The sequence below is a fragment of the Macaca mulatta genome, chromosome 11 (assembly GCF_049350105.2).
Source record: "Macaca mulatta isolate MMU2019108-1 chromosome 11, T2T-MMU8v2.0, whole genome shotgun sequence".
Lineage (NCBI taxonomy): Eukaryota > Metazoa > Chordata > Mammalia > Primates > Cercopithecidae > Macaca > Macaca mulatta.
In genome coordinates, this window is record NC_133416.1 from 3448722 (window position 1) to 3464602 (window position 15881).

General features: G+C 49.1%; 1 protein-coding gene across 30 annotated transcripts in view; it reads left to right on the forward strand.

Moving 5' to 3' along the window:
• The window catches only part of CACNA1C (calcium voltage-gated channel subunit alpha1 C), a 740665-nt gene that overhangs the window by 608835 nt on the left and 115949 nt on the right, over positions 1 to 15881 (forward strand). For all 30 annotated transcript variants that reach the window (XM_028829106.2, XM_028829113.2, XM_028829112.2 and 27 more), the window contains exons 12-13: positions 2630 to 2790; positions 3827 to 4052. In XM_028829106.2, the coding sequence (XP_028684939.2) occupies positions 2630 to 2790; positions 3827 to 4052 (387 nt within the window). The remainder of the gene's footprint in view (positions 1 to 2629; positions 2791 to 3826; positions 4053 to 15881) is intronic.

The following is a 15881-nucleotide window of genomic DNA, read 5'->3' on the forward strand; positions in this document are numbered from 1 at the left end:
TGGAGTTTGCTGATGTTTGGAGGGCCTTCTGCTCTGGAAGTAGAGGACCAAGGCTGAGGGCAGTGCACACAGCACAGGGCAGCCCTGGGGCACACCCACGTGTGGTGCTGCTACGTGCTCAGGGGCTGGAAAGGAATAGGCCATTCACAGACCAGCAGGTTCACACAGATGGGACTTGCTGTTCTACCACCAGCATAATCTGACCCAGGAGGTGACACTGAGGCTTGATGGTCGTCTCTGGCAGGAAGGCTGGAGAAACGGACTCATGCCACGGACTCTGATTTAGAATAGAGGACCTCAGTTCAGCTTCCTCGTGCTGAGGTGGAGGGCCAGTTTTCACATCCAGACTTAGTATGCCACACACACACACACATACCCCGGAAACAAAGTTTTATGTAAAAAATATTTTCCTTACTGCTTACTTTAAAAAGCAGTTTCCTTATGATATGACAGGCACTGTGATATTTTCCACTCTATTCCTTTATTCAGTGCCAGGCATGACCTACTCAATAGATTTCATGACCCACTAATGGGCTGCAGTGTGAGGGTTGAAATCTCTGCCCTGAGGCAGATGCTGCATGCTTATTTAGAGGAATGTCTGTCTAGACTAGAGAGATTCATAGAAAGGAGATCATTTTATGGAAAAATACAGATATTCATGGACTTTATCACCAGGATTCTACTTTATTTCTCCTCCTGCCTTCATTACCCAAGCAGGAGCTTCATCTTCTATGCCTGGTGGGTCTGCGTACAAGCCCTACAGGTGCCCCAAAGCCATGTGCAGAGCTCAGCACCCCATGCTTCTCACAGCTGACCCCTCTGCCTGGAGCTCTACTCCCCCTCCTCTGGCCCTCCGTGCCGCTCTCCCAAATCGCCCCAGCTAAAAATGTGGGCCTCCCTTCCATACCTGTCTCTCTTATTCTGCACATCCTCTCATCTCAAGGGCCTGTTGATTCTGCCTCCAAAATTGCTGCCAGCTCCGTGTCGTCTTTGCCATTAATAAATCTATTGCCTTCATCATCTCTAACCTGGAGAACAGGAAGAGAATTCCTCATACTCTCCCTGGTCTGGAAGGTGACAGAGGGGCTGTTTTTGTGGCGTGTTCCAATCCAACCTGATCATGTCCTTTCCCCCTCCCCAAGCCTTCAGCATGGCCCCTGCAGTCTCCTCCTCAGCACTTCCTCAGCTGTGGTTCCTCTCTCCTTGCACACGGCAGCCATTTATTAACCGTGTCGTCTACTGAATTCAACCAAATAGAGCTGTATATGTTCTCTGTATCAGGAAAACGAAAACGCCTCCACCATAGAATCTTAAAAGGTGTTTCTTCAGGATCATCTTAGCCAGTGGTTCTCAACCATCATTACACATTAGAACCACCTGGGGAACCTTAAAAATACCCAACCCCCTAGAGAATCAGACTTAATTGGTTTGGTGTTGGGGCTTGCGGACCAGTGGGGTTCTGGGGAGGGTTCCCTAGGTAATTCTGTGTAGCCATGTTTGAGAATCACTGACAAAGGCCCCTGAACCAGGACACTGGGAACAGTCCACGGAGCATGAGTGAGCTTTAAGGGGTCTGTGTGCTGCATGGGCTCACATGGAAAGGTGTGGGTGTGGGTGTGTGCCCATGTTTCTGAAAGGCAGCTCTAAATGCTGATCAGATTCTGGAAAGATTCTATAACCCAGAAGAACAAAGAGCCTGTGCTCCAGATGAACCCCTTCTACCATAAGGATGCAGCACGCAGAGTCAGGGCCAGGAGGCTGGGCAGAAACCCACGCCTGGCTCTGCCCTGTGATGTTGGTCGAGGTGCAGCCTCCCCGGGCCGTAGTTTTCTCCTCCACAACAATCAGCATGATGCATGTTTTGCAGAGTTACTGAAAGAATTGGAGAGAAGGCATGAGAAGTGCCCGACGTGGTACTGGGCCCCTCCACAACTGTTACTAAGAACGCTCTTATTAGCCAGGCGCGGTGGCTCAAGCCTGTAATCCCAGCACTTTGGGAGGCCGAGACGGGCGGATCACGAGGTCAGGAGATCGAGACCATCCTGGCAAACACGGCGAAACCCCGTCTCTACTAAAAATACAAAAAACTAGCCGGGCGCGGTGGCGGCGCCTGTAGTCCCAGCTACTCGGGAGGCTGAGGCAGGAGAATGGCGTAAACCCGGGAGGCGGAGCTTGCAGTGAGCTGAGATCCGGCCACTGCACCCCAGCCTGGGCGACAGAGCAAGACTCCGTCTCAAAAAAAAGAAAAAGAACGCTCTTATTGCTTGCAATACTATTTCTAAGAATGCCGTTTTACAAAAATTTTTTTTAAAAAACTTGAGCACCTTCAACTTCAAAACAGCCAGATGCATTAAAAGGTATTTGATCCATCCCCACAATAACCCCATGAGGTTGGCCCTCTTCCCGTTTCACAGATGGGAGAACTAAAGCTTGGAGGAGTTCAGGGGCATCCCCAAGGTGGCAGGGCCTGGTTAGCTGGGTGAGAAGCTGGGCTCCTTGCCACCAGGTTGGGCTGTTCTAGCAAGGCCAGGTCAGTGAGGGGTGAGAAGAGCCATGGGGCTGCATCTTGGGTTGGAGGAAACCTGAATTCACAGCCATCCCCACCCTTCTCTCCTTGTCCCCTTTCCAGCCGCTACTGGCGCCGGTGGAATCGGTTCTGCAGAAGAAAGTGCCGTGCCGCGGTCAAGTCTAATGTCTTCTACTGGCTGGTGATTTTCCTGGTGTTCCTCAACACGCTCACCATTGCCTCTGAGCACTACAACCAGCCCCACTGGCTCACGGAAGTCCAAGGTGAGCGGCGGCCCCAGCTCTGCCCTGGTTTCCTCCTGGTAACTCAGCCCCTAGGCCCAGGGGAGGGCATAACCACAGGCAGAAGGTGGATGGGAAAGCAGACAGTGGTCAGGGCTCTTGGCAGGTGCTATGCTGGAGATAACAAGGGCCTAGCAGTTCCAAAACCCCACAATAAAATGCACTACCTTGTTAAAAACAGATACGGCTTCCCTGACTGGGTCCACACCATCAGCCTGCCCCAAAGTCACTGGTGGGCCCGGGTGATGAGGAAAGGGGCTACAGCTTGTTTGCCTATCTCAGACCCCTGGCTGCCAACTTCCCAGCATGGATTTTAAATACCTGGGGGCCTTCCTGCAGCCCCGAGGTGGCCTTAACCAGAACACGTGAGGATGGAATGAGCAAAAATGCAGAGAAGAGAATAGGGCCTGAGCACAAGGAGCTGTCTTCAATGGGTCGTTCGTTCTCGTTATCCTTCCTTGGGCCCCTAGACAAGGGTCCTGCTAGCCAGGCCTCATCATCATTGCTGGGCAGTCAAGAAGACCTGGCTCCATCCTCCACAGCTGCATTCCAGAGTCCTGGGAGGCAGGGGGTCTGGTGGTGGAGAAGTTGGACTCAGTGCAGCTGTTGGCCTGCAGATTACTCACCTCTTTGAACCTCCTTTGAACCTCTTTGAACCACAACTGTTGGCTGTTTGGCCTGCAGATTACTCACCTCTTTGAACCTCCTTTCTCATCTCTGAAAATGGGCATGACGATGGTGGTGCCATCTCCACAGGCCTGCTATGAGGAGTAGAGCTTGTGTGTGCTGAGCCTATGGCGCATGAGAGATGCTCAGTAAATGTCTGTTATGATTAAGACGAGAGAGCCCTTTCCCACTGGCTTGGCCCTAACTGTTCTGTTTTGGCCAAGGTGGATGGGAGCGGTGTCATGGGGCATCTTTTTTCCAGTGGAGATAATTACTATATTTCCTTTCCCTGCCTCCCTCTCTGCCCTCCTCTGGCCCTGCTCGGATCTCATCCCTCTCCTGGGCCCGCCAGACACGGCGAACAAGGCCCTGCTGGCGCTGTTCACGGCAGAGATGCTGCTGAAGATGTACAGCCTGGGCCTGCAGGCCTACTTCGTGTCCCTCTTCAACCGCTTTGACTGCTTCGTCGTGTGTGGCGGCATCCTGGAGACCATCCTGGTAGAGACCAAGATCATGTCCCCACTGGGCATCTCCGTGCTCCGATGCGTCCGGTTGCTGAGGATATTCAAGATCACGAGGTACCGGGCATCTCCTCTCACTTTGGAGAGGGGACTCAGGGAGAAGTTCTTCCAGAGGGCAAGGGAGGTGGCAAGGCCTGGGTGGGAGCAGGGCTGTTCTTCCTCAAAGGGTGTCTCTGAAGTTCACATGCAATGGGGGGAGTTTGTGCTCATTTAGATGGCACATCATTTGGAAATTCCTCTGGCTGCTAATACCAGAGACTCAACTCAGTAGTGTAAGCAAGCTAGGGACTTACTCAGCCGCAGAAAGAAAGTCCAGAGGCAGCTAGCTGAGGTGACTTCCGGAAAAGGGTCAGGGACTCAGTCTCTTCTCCTGTGCTTCACCAGCCTTGGTGCTGATTCCTCTCCAGGGTCATAAGTTGGCTTCTGGAGACTGAGCCATCACATTCAAATTGGAGGTGGGAAGAGTAGAAAGGAGCAGAAGGGCTGACCACCCTGGCCAAGTCAGCCTCTCCACTCCCAGAAGTCACTCCCAGACACACCCATTAAGACTGCTGCTGTCGAAAACCCTGAAAATCCTGAGGGTTGGCAATGACATGGAGAAACCGGAGCCCTTGTGCACTGTCGGTGGGAGTGTAAAATGCAGCCACTGTGGGGAATGGTATGATAGTTCCTAGAAACATTAACGATAGAATTACCCTCTCATCCATCAATTCCACTTCTGGGTATATGCCCAAAATAATTGAAATAGGATCTCAAAGAGATATTTGCACACCCAACTGCCTTAGACAGATGAATGTATTTTTAAAATGTGGTCTGTACATACAGTGCAATATTATTCAGTCTTAAAAAGGAAGGAAATCCTGACACATGCTACAAAGTAGATGAAACTTAAGGACATTATGCTAAGTGAAATAAGCCAGTCACAGAAAGACAAATACTGTATGATTCCATTTATACGCAGCTCTTAGAGTAGTCAGATTCATAGAGACAGAAAGCAGAGTGGTGGGCGCCCAGGGCTGCCGGGAGGGAGCAGTGGGGAGTCAGTGTTTAATGGGTGCAGAGCTTCGGTTCTGCAAGGTGAGAAGGGTTCTGGAGGTAGAGGGTGGTGGTGGTTTCACAAGCGTGTGAATGTATTTAGCACTACTGAATTCTACAGTAAAAAAAAAAAAAAAAAAAAAGGTTAAGATGGTAAATTTTATGTTATGTCTATTTTAACACAATGAAACAAATTGGAAGAAATCTTCCAGAAATTTCAGCAAGGGCTTCTGTTCTTGGGCACCTGAGCTATTAGGGAGGCTGAGAAATGTAGTCTTCTAGCAGGACAAGTTCTGCTGAAAACGTGATCAAGATCCAGCCACTGTAAAGGGCTGTGGACACTGCACTGCAGATGGCGTTCACCCTCTGTCCACATGGCCACCCCTCCATATATCAGTCCAGCACCTACCCACAGCGGGCCATCTCCCTCACTGTCTAGGCCAGGCAGTGACTCTCATGATGAGGACAGGGCCGAGGGGCACCATTCTCTAGGACAATGGTTTTCACCTGACTTGTGACCACTGGGAGTGGTGGAATCAATTTATTGGATCACAACCATCATTTTAAAACAGCTCTACTGAAATATAATTCATACCCCATATATTTACCCCTTAAATGTGTAATTTAATTGTTTTTTATATTAGCAGTTATGCAACCATCACCAGGTTCTAGTTGTAGAATATTTTCATCACCCCAGAAAGAAACTCCATACCCACTCCACATTCCCCCCATCTTCCCTCCCAGAACCAAATTCACTTTATGTCCCTATAGAGTTGCCTATTTTGGACCATTCATATGAGTGAAATCTTGTAATATGTGTTTTTGTGATGGCCTCTTTGACTTAGCATAACGTTTTCAAGGGCCATACATGTTGTAGCATAGATCAGTACTTTGTTTCCTTTTATGGTGAATAATACTCCATTGATGGATATACTACATTTCGGTTATTCATTTGTCAGTGATGGACATTTGGTTATTACTATGTTTTGGCTCCTATGAATCATGCTGCTATGAACATTCATGTTCAAGTCTTTCTATAGATGTACGCTTTTGTTTTTCTTGGATACATACTTCGGAGTGGAATTTCTAGATTATTTGGTAACAATATGTTTAAGATTTTGAGGAACTGTCAAACTGTTTTCCAAAGACACTAAAGCATCTTACATTTCCATCAGCAATGTATAAGGGTTCCAATTTCTTCACGTTCTCTCAAGCATCATTTTTAAAGAAAGAATGAAATAGAATAGAAAAACATCAGAGGGTCGGCCGGGCGTGGTGGCTCACGGCTGTAATTCCAGCACTTTGGGAGGCCAAGGTGGGCGGATCACGAGGTCAGGGGATCGAGACCATCCTGGCCAACACCATGAAACCCTGTCTCTACTAAAAAGAAAATACAAAAAAAACTAGCCGGGCGTGGTGGCGGGTGCCTGTAGTCCCAGCTACTCGGGAGGCTGAGGCAGGAGAATGGCGTGAACCCGCGAGGCGGAGCTTGCAGTGAGCCAAGATCATGCCACTGCACTCCAGCCTGGGCGACAGAGCGAGACTCTGTCTCAAAAAAAAAAAAAAGTTGAAATACAGACTTGACTTGCAGTATAATATACATTTCTTAATGTGCATTATGGTCAACCTTAGAAGACAGACAGGAAACAGTTGGAAGGAATTTTCAGCCTGTGCCCCTCAAAGGTACAAATCCCTTGTCCTTAAAATTCTGCTTTGGGAGCTCCCAAAATCTCTGCTTTGGGGAAGCTTTGATAACAGGAGCTCTAAAACCATCAGCTGGATTGTGATGGGTGAAAAAGGATGGAGGTTGATGTCTTCTGCTCAGGATCTGGAGCTGATCGCTCAGACCATGTTTCTGAACTTGGCTAAGTGAGGCTGGAAAGTGTCCCTAGGTATTACTCTTCTCATCACAATTCTCTTGGCAGACACCCAGAGCATGGTCACATGGTGTTGTAGACGGTCCAGGGAGGTCGGCATTTAAAGTGTTTCATTTAGTGCACAGAAAGGACTCAATATGCAGAAGCTTTTATTATTAATCTAATATTATGACTGCTATTATTAGAAGGAAGAAGGAGAAGAGAGCTAATAGTGACCTACATATTCACATACTCTTATTCTTACTTATTTACCCACCATGTATATACTGTGTATTGAGCTCAGAGAGATGGAAAAAATCAAAAAATAAGGTGTATGGCATGAACTAAACCTATAGTCTGGTTGGGGAGATGGAGTTTGTCCACATGAAGAGATTAAAGGAAAATCTAAGACAGAATATAATGAGCTGGCAAAGTGTGGTGGGTGCCGGAATTACCTGCTGTGAGAAATTGGGAGCAGGAGATAGCTCTTGGAGAAGGTTGAATCTCAGATGAGGGACTTAACGGATACGCACGATTAAAATCCAGAAGTTTAATGCTCCTAAGCAACAGCCTTCTTTCCCTGTCTGACCCCATCGAAAGAGAGCTCTTCCTAAGTGTCCTGAATATGTTGGCATTACAGAAAGTCCTTGGTTTACAGTAAAAGTGATAGAAATCCTTATAACAGCAGTGATTACCATGCACCAGTGCTTACTCTGTGCCAGACAGGGTGAGCCAGAGGCCTGCAAATGTTAGCTTGAGTCATCCTCCCAACTACCTACTTGAGGATGAGGGCAGGCTGCTACTATTCTTATTCCCATTTTGCAGATGAGAAAACTGAGGCTTAGAGAGTTGTCAGTTGCCCAAGGTCACAAAACTGCTCAGAGGTAACACTGGGATTAAAAGGCAAGGCAGGTCTGTGGGTCTGACTTGAGGTGCTGTGCTCCTAACCACTGCTGTGCACCGTAGAGCTGAGAGCTGACCTGTCTTATCTAGTTCCCTGAGACAGGACTTAAAGGATCTTTATGCCCTGGTTCTTGTTAGATAATTGCCGATTCTACTTGCTCCTCCTGGGGTCTGGTAAAAGCTATTTTTAACTTGGAGTTTTCAATGCCTCTTAAATAATTCTCAAAAGTCCCTGTTTTGGGTTATATATATATATATATTTCTATAGAAAAGAAATCTTGCTGCTATATATTGTTATGACATCTTGAAAAGATTTAACATTCATTCTATTTTTAATCACCAATTTATTTCTAATCTGAAGATATTGCCAAGAAACCATTTTTCAAAGTCTATCTTAATCAGAGAGCTTCCTGTAGTCCCTCCACAAGAAAGAGTAGTAGTATTATCAGATCTCTATGAAGTCTATAAACAGAAAAAAAAAAAATCCTTGTCTAATTGAAAGTGACTTTGGCAAAGGCCGTCATCTTCCTATTTTCAAGTCTCCAAAGCCTCTGGGGGTTTTCGGAAAGCAACAAAGAGACTAATGAGGTTGGGAAATCCCATAAGCCTGTCTCCAGCCCCAGCCTTGGGACTGGGTGACAGTGACCAAGAAAAATGCCTAAAATATGGGCTGGGAGTAGACATTGTGGTCCCTTCAGCTGAACCTTGAAATGAGTCATCTGTGCATGGTCCTGCCATCAGACAAGTGCATGTGTTCTTCTTCTTTTAAAATATCTTGGAAAATACTTTGCAACGTCTGGCTGCTACTCATATGTAGAAGAAATGTCTTCTTTTTTTTTTTATTTTTACAATGTAGTCTGAACCAGTGATTGCAATTCTTAAACCTAGCTGAACCCATGAAGGAGCTCATTAAGGAGCTCATCTCTAGAGATTTTGGCCAGCAACTCCCAGAGAGTTCCATGCTGGTGGTCCAATGACTGACCTCAATTGAAGAACCACTGGCCTAATTTCCTACTGCTGCTCTTGGTCTGCTTTCTTCTCCTAAAATACTGCCCTTCATGTGCATTTGGAAAACTTTATTCCTCCTCCTCCTCTTCCTCCTTCTCCTCCTCTTCCTCATCTTCCTGCTCCTCCTCCTCCTCCTCTTCCTCCTTTCCTCCTCCTTCTCCTCTGCTTCCTCTTCTTCCTCCTCCTCCTCCTCTTCCTCCTCCTCTCCTCCTCCTACTCCTCTTTATCCTCCTCCTCCTCTTCCTCCTTTCCTCCTCTTCCTCCTTTCCTCCTCTTCCTCCTTTCCTCCTCCTTCTCCTCCACCTCCTCCTCTTCCTCCTCCTCCTCTTCCTCCTCCTCTCCTCCTCCTGTCCTCTTCGTCCTCCTCCTCCTTCTCTCCTCCTTCTCGTCCTCCTCCTCCTCTTCCTCCTCCTCCTCCTCTTCCTCCTTCTCTTCCTCCTCTTCCTCCTCCTCCTCTTCCTCCTCCTCCTCCTCTTCCTCCTCCTCCTCTTCCTCCTCCTCCTCTTCCTCCTCCTCTTCCTCCTTCTCCTCCTGTTCCTCCTCCTCTTCCTCCTTTTCCTCCTCCTCCTCCTCCTTCTCTCCACCTCCTCCTCCTCTTCCTCCTCCTCTTCCTCCTCCTCTTCCTCCTTCTCCTCCTCTTCCTCCTCCTCTTCCTCCTTTTCCTCCTTCTCCTCCTCCTCCTTCTCTCCACCTCCTCCTCCTCTTCCTCCTCCTCCTCCTCCTCTTCCTCCTCCTCTTCCTCTCCTCCTCCTTCTCCTCATCCTCCTCCTCCTCCTCCTTCCCCTCCTGTTCCTCTTCCTCCTCCTCCTCTCCTCCTCCTCCTCCTCCTTCTTCTTATTCCTTTTCTTCTTCTCTTCCCTCTTCTTTTGTCAAGGCAGGATCTCACTCTGTCACCTAGGCTGGAGTGTGGTAGCATAATCATAGCTCACTGTAGCCTCAAACTCCTGGGCTCAAGTGATACTACCCCCTTGCCTCAGCCTCCCAAGTAACTTGGCACTATAAGTGCCATGTCTGGCTGATATTTTTATTTTTTGTACAGATGGGGTCTCACTATATTGCCCAGGCTAGTCTGAAACTCCTGGTCTTAAGAGAGCCTCCCACTTGGCTGACCACCTTGCCCAGCCAAAAAACTTGATTCTTACATCTCCACTGTCTTCTCCATACTGTGGTCTCTAATTCTGTCAAGATGGTACTTTTGATAGTTTTTGACTGAGAAAACACATCAAGGTAAGAGCTACTATGAATTCAGTAAAGCTTTTAAATTTAAATTCCTACACATCTGTGTATGTTTGAAAAGCGGTAATGTCAATGCAAGACAGGCTGTTTATTCAGAGTAGTATAATGCTTGGTGGACACATGGATTCATGGCTCCCTTTCTAGAATTCTAGAATTCCAGGCTGCTCTTCCCTCACCCAGGGCCCGTTGCCCAAGAGTCGGGAACAGGGATCTCAATCAGTGGTTCTCCACCCTGAGGTCATGACACACTGGTACATCCAGAACAGCTGGACGGTGTATAGTAAGTAATTTATTACTGAGAGCTGAAATTCCAAAGTTCGTGAATAGTTTCTTTAAAAAATAAAACAATTGCCGGGCGCGGTGGCTCAAGCCTGTAATCCCAGCACTTTGGGAGGCCGAGACGGGTGGATCACGAGGTCAGGAGATCGAGACCATCCTGGCTAACACGGTGAAACCCCGTCTCTACTAAAAAATACAAAAAAATTAGCCGGGCGCGGTGGCGGCGCCTGTAGTCCCAGCTACTCGGGAGGCTGAGGCAGGAGAATGGTGTGAACCCGGGAGGCGGAGCTTGCAGTGAGCTGAGATCCGGCCACTGCACTCCAGCCTGGGCGACAGAGCAAGACTCCGCCTCAAAAAAAAAAAAAAAAAAAAACAATTAATATTGTCCTTGTAACACAATAGCATCACTCGGTCACTTGCATTACAAAATGCTTCTATGAGTGGGTGGACTTACTACTCATCCATGATGCCTGAAGGGAGCAGATGTCTTTGATATGTCATTATGAGGAAAATGAATTCTTTACATATATTTTTTGTGTTTTGTCAAAACCTGAGAACACCTTAAGGAGTACGCTACACGTATGCGTATCATTCATCTTGTTTCAAGACAAAAAAAAAAAAAAAGGCCAGGAAGACTGTACTAGACTATAAGAAAATTACTTAATAGAAAAGATTGAGGAAGATGAGATTCCTGCCCATTGAGAACAGTGGGGCATACACATGGCCAGAATCTTTGTCTTCTTTGAGTAAATGCCCCAGTACGGTGGGCCTTCCAGCCTCATGATGGATTGGGTTCTTCCACCTGTGGCTCTCAGTGCTGCCCAGATTCAATATCCAGTTTGTCTACTCTTTGTCAGCCCAGTCTGACATATTCTGAGGGGTGGGAGAAGGGCTTCAGACAGATTCAATCAGACGTGATACCAGCTTACTAATCGCATCTCATTTTTGACACACTTGGTTTTCACGTGCAGTGAGGCCCCTCTAGCACCTGCTGTTTTCCCTCTCACACCTTCAATCCCTCTTTGTTTCTCCTGCTGCTCCTCCCCTGAAGCTCCCTTCCCAGGCCTTGCAGTGGGAGCTGGGGCTGATTCAGCACAGATGGATTGGCTCCCGAATCTTGGCCACATATGGGCCCCACGGAGCTCCGGGTGAGAGCCGTTAGCACATCCCCCAGGCTCGAAATGTCTTCGTGTCCCCACCAGCATCTGGCCTCGAGCAGCAGATCCAGCCCACACCTTCCCAGCTCTCCCATCACCTTCTAGCCCCCACTCTTCTCAGGCCCCCTGGAGCCTCTGAGCTCATTGAGGGCCATTATTAAGGAGGTCTGTTTGGCAGAGGCCCAGGTCCCTGGCAGGAGTCTATGGCAAAAGCAGCTCAGACTCCAGAGCCTGCAGTGTGGCTGTCAACACAATGGGTGGTTCTCCTCTGGAATGGAAATGGACTGGTGTCACCTACTAGGAGAAAGATTAAGAAGATGCAGGTGAGGATGACTCCCTAGCCCTGACACAACTGTGGTTGGAGGGGCCAACTAGGTGACACTGGGTGACTAGGGCCCTGTGGCCCAGAAGCTCAGAGAAGCACACTGCTAAGGCCATCCCCAGGTCCAGGCCAGACCACCTTGCCCTCTTGACCAGATTACACTCCCCATGCAGGTTCCGTTCTCAATGTGACCAAGACATCTGCTGCAAACAGGGAAGACAAGACCTTTGAACTTGTTAACCAAGTCAGCCCTTGCCTCAAAAGTGAAACCACAAAATGGTCTTCCCAGCCTGCTAGAAGGGACGGGAGCTGGGGCAGGTACCAGTAGAAACTGAGCCGGTAGATGAGGCCCAGGCTATCCCAGACCAAAATACTCTAGAATTCTGTTTGATTCCTCCAGGCCTAGCCCAGCATATACAGTTCCACCTCTGAGCATACTAATCCCTCCCAGTTCTATTGTGTCTTAAGGGGCCAGGGCTCAACTTGACGGAAGCTCTGCTCTGAGGACACCCACTCCTGTGCTCACTCGCTGGATGGATGCTACCTGCTTCCCCAGGTGGCCTCAGCTGACTCTCACTCCTCCTCACTCCATTGCCTCCCATGAAGCCCCAGCCACACAGATTCACCACAGGAGATTGCTTTATAAATACTCTTTTAACAATAGATCACTTGCCACCGAAACCAAGAATTTTTTTTTAGCCTTCAGGATGAGAGCATTTTGGGCAGGTATCAAAGTCAGTTATGACCTTCTCTGGAACACAGAGAGAACAGGGTGGAACATTTGCAGAGCATCTGAAAGTGGTGGCTACTGTTATTTTGAAGATCTCTTATTTATGGCAAGCTCCATGCTCTGCTCTGTACCTAGAATAAAGGTAAAGGAGCTGGCCCTGAGTTCTTTGAAGCAAAAGGTTCACGAGATGAAAGTCCCAGTTCAAGGAAGGCTCAGGTCTCTTTATATTATAGAAGAGGAGGAAGAATTCCACAGAGCCCCAAACCCAGAGACAGACCTAGAGAAGGGGAAACAAATGGAGATAAAAGGGTTTCTGAACAGATGGTGGTAACTTAAATCAGGAGAGGCAGAGGGAAGAGGTAGCAGAAGTGACATGGCGGTCAGCAAGTGAGAGGGCTTAAAGGGAGGCTGGGAGTAGGAAGGTAGAGGGAAGGAGAGAATTTAGGTGGCAGAGAACTTGATGTGATGAAAAGCCCTCAGATGTGCTGTACTTTAAGGATAAAACAGTGAGCCGAGTGGGTCGGATGGGGGATGGGGTGAGCAAGGACGCACAGTTTGGCGAGAATGATTCCAGCAGCCAGAGAATGGGAAGGGAAAGTTGATGCCAAGGATGGCGACGCAGGCGGAGTGTCTCGGGGGTGATCTAGAGCCGGACACCTGCACCGGGTGCTGTAGAGCCCACAGCACTGAATGTGAGCTTGGGCATCTGTGGGCATGTGTGTGCACTACTCTGATGAGACAGTGCTTCATTTTTCCACTTCTCCATGAGGTCTGTGGCCAACAGACATGAAGCGCTTTGCTCTGCTGCTGCTTGCTTCTCTCCAAAGCTCTTGCCTTTTTGGTGTATGAGCGTGTGTATTTCATATTTTTGACCAATGAGGAAAAAAGCTTCAGTTGATTGTGAGTGTGCCATTAACCCCTCTAGTTTACCACCAGTGAATCTTCCTAAAAAAAGAGGGTGATTCTAGGATAGGAGGCCATCATCCAATCTTCAGGCCATAGCTGTGTGAGCCATCAGACCACATTAAGAGGAGGGAGTGTGAGGACCTGCAGGACCGCCAGCTGCTTTATTTAAGTGGTGTTTCATGTCACCCTGCCCACCTCAAAGGCTGCCACCTGGACACCTTCAAATCTCATCCATGTCAGTGATAGTGAGCCCCCACCCTCAACCTGCTACCAGCCAAGACCTGCCAGGCTCCGGAATTCAGCCTTTCTCCTCTGAACTCTATCAGCATTCTTTGCCATGTCGTCATTTCAGCAATTCCTTTGTCTCATCTTCTAGATGAGCACATAACACATCCCTGATAATTTGCACATTAGGAATGGAAGCCTTCTGCTCAGCAAGCTGAGCACCCCTCATGATGCCAGGCCCCGGGCAGCAGCCTGCCCTCTTTATCCTGCTGCAAAGGAAAGGAAAGGACAGGTGGCAGGCCTGCCTCGGGCCCAACCCCATCTTTCTCCCTGTTGAATGGGAAGCAACAGTAGGCTGAAGACAAACAGCAGAAACAACCGTGCCTCTGTCTGTCTGTCTGTCTGAGCCATGTTTTCACTATGTTACTGATCCCCAGGACATATCTTTCACCCCAGGTGTTTTTCATGTAGACAGTAGGCTGGTGCCAATTCATCTTTTAAACGGAGACTGATCTATGCCCTCAAAACTGGGACCAGTGAATTTGAGAATGTGAGTTCTTCCCCAGAGGTGACACACCTTCACAGTGATCTGGAAATCCTACCCCAGGGGTTGCTCAAGCCACAGAAACTCTGTTTTCTGTAGGACAAATTGATACATATTAGTCTGATGCATGGTCTAGCAATGGAACAGTCAGGAATCTCAGAAAATCCCTCCCCACGGATGTAAGGAAGCTGTGGGAATAGGAAGGCTATGCGAGCAGGGGCAGGCAGCTACTTCTCACTGGCAAAGTGTGTTCAACTTAAGTGCACACGCACACAAACACACGTGCACAGAAGCAACCATGCAACTCCATGGCCCCTTGCCTTTCCCTCCAGGAAGTACCGATGTGTCATACGAACAGTAAGCTTCATTCATTCACTGAACAAAATGTTTGCTCATCACCTACTTTGGGCCAGGCACTGTTCTAAGCTCTAAAGATATAAATGTAACAGATGGGTTCCCTCTCCCAGGGCCTCACATTCTGGCGAGGGCAAATAGACAATAAGCAAAGAAGTAATTATTCTTTGAGAGTGATGAGGGATAGAGCGGTGGCCAGGGGAGATGTGAGGTCTGAAGGAGCTGAAGGGGTGAGCCCCACTGACGTCTGCTGAAGACGGACAGCAGCACGGCCTTGGCCTTGGCCTTGGCCAGGCAGGAGCGTGTGTGGGAGCTGGAGAAAGAGTGAAGGGGCCCGAGGGAGGGGAGTGCAGCTGGCTGGTCGCTGAGGCTCTGGGGCCAGAATCTCCCAGGCCTTTGGGAGAACTCTGGCTTTGACCCAGAGGAGAAGGGGAGGTGATTGAAGCAAGACTGAGGCTTCGTGGGTCTCACCTCATAGCAACACCTGCTGCTGCTGCAGCCTGGAGAGCAGCTGCCCGGAGCGGGGGTCCAGGCAGTGAGGATGAGGAGGCGGTGGGAAGTGGCCAAAGTCAGGACTCATTTTGAAGATGGCGCAGAAGGATTTGCTGATGCAGAGTGTGAGAGAGTCAGGAAGATGACTCCAAGGACTTTGCTTTGAGCCAAAAGCTATGGTTCTCGTTTCCTGGAGATGGGAAAGGTGATAGGTGGGAAGCAGGAGCTCCGTCAGAGCACGAACCCCGGTGTTGTGCAGCTCAGACTTTCCCAGACACCCCAGGGGTTGAGGGAGGCAGGGGCGGCAGGGAGAGTGGGCGGAGGGTGCTCCTCCAGACCCAGCTCTGTGTCCACACGCGCGTCCTTGCCTTTGGCCGTCGCTCTGGGAGATCCCTGCCAGTTTCCATGCTCCATCTCCGCCTTCCCAGGAGCGTTCTCCCCTCTTAGAGACTGGATCTGTTCCTGGCCCACAGCTGCCTCCTCCCTGGAGCCCCAGGCATTCCAAGGGGCTCCCAGGTCAGGAGGGCCCCGCCCCCACAGCTGCCCTTCATCTGGGGCCTCCCCCAGACTTTCTTGCTGATGGCACCTGGCCCTCTCCCTCTGCAGCCATGACCTGTTTGTCAAGCTCTCGTTGGTCCCCATGGCTGTCAGACATACCTGAGTCTCAGGTATAATCCCAGTTGGAGTTATTTCCCACATGCCTCTTTACTTCATGAAAATGAAGGCATCAACCTTCCATGGCCATTAAGGGTTTTCCAGAATCTTCCATGACGGTTGAGCGCACCAAGGATCTCTAGAGGATTTGTGACTTCAGCACACATGCAGACACTCTTCCCTCG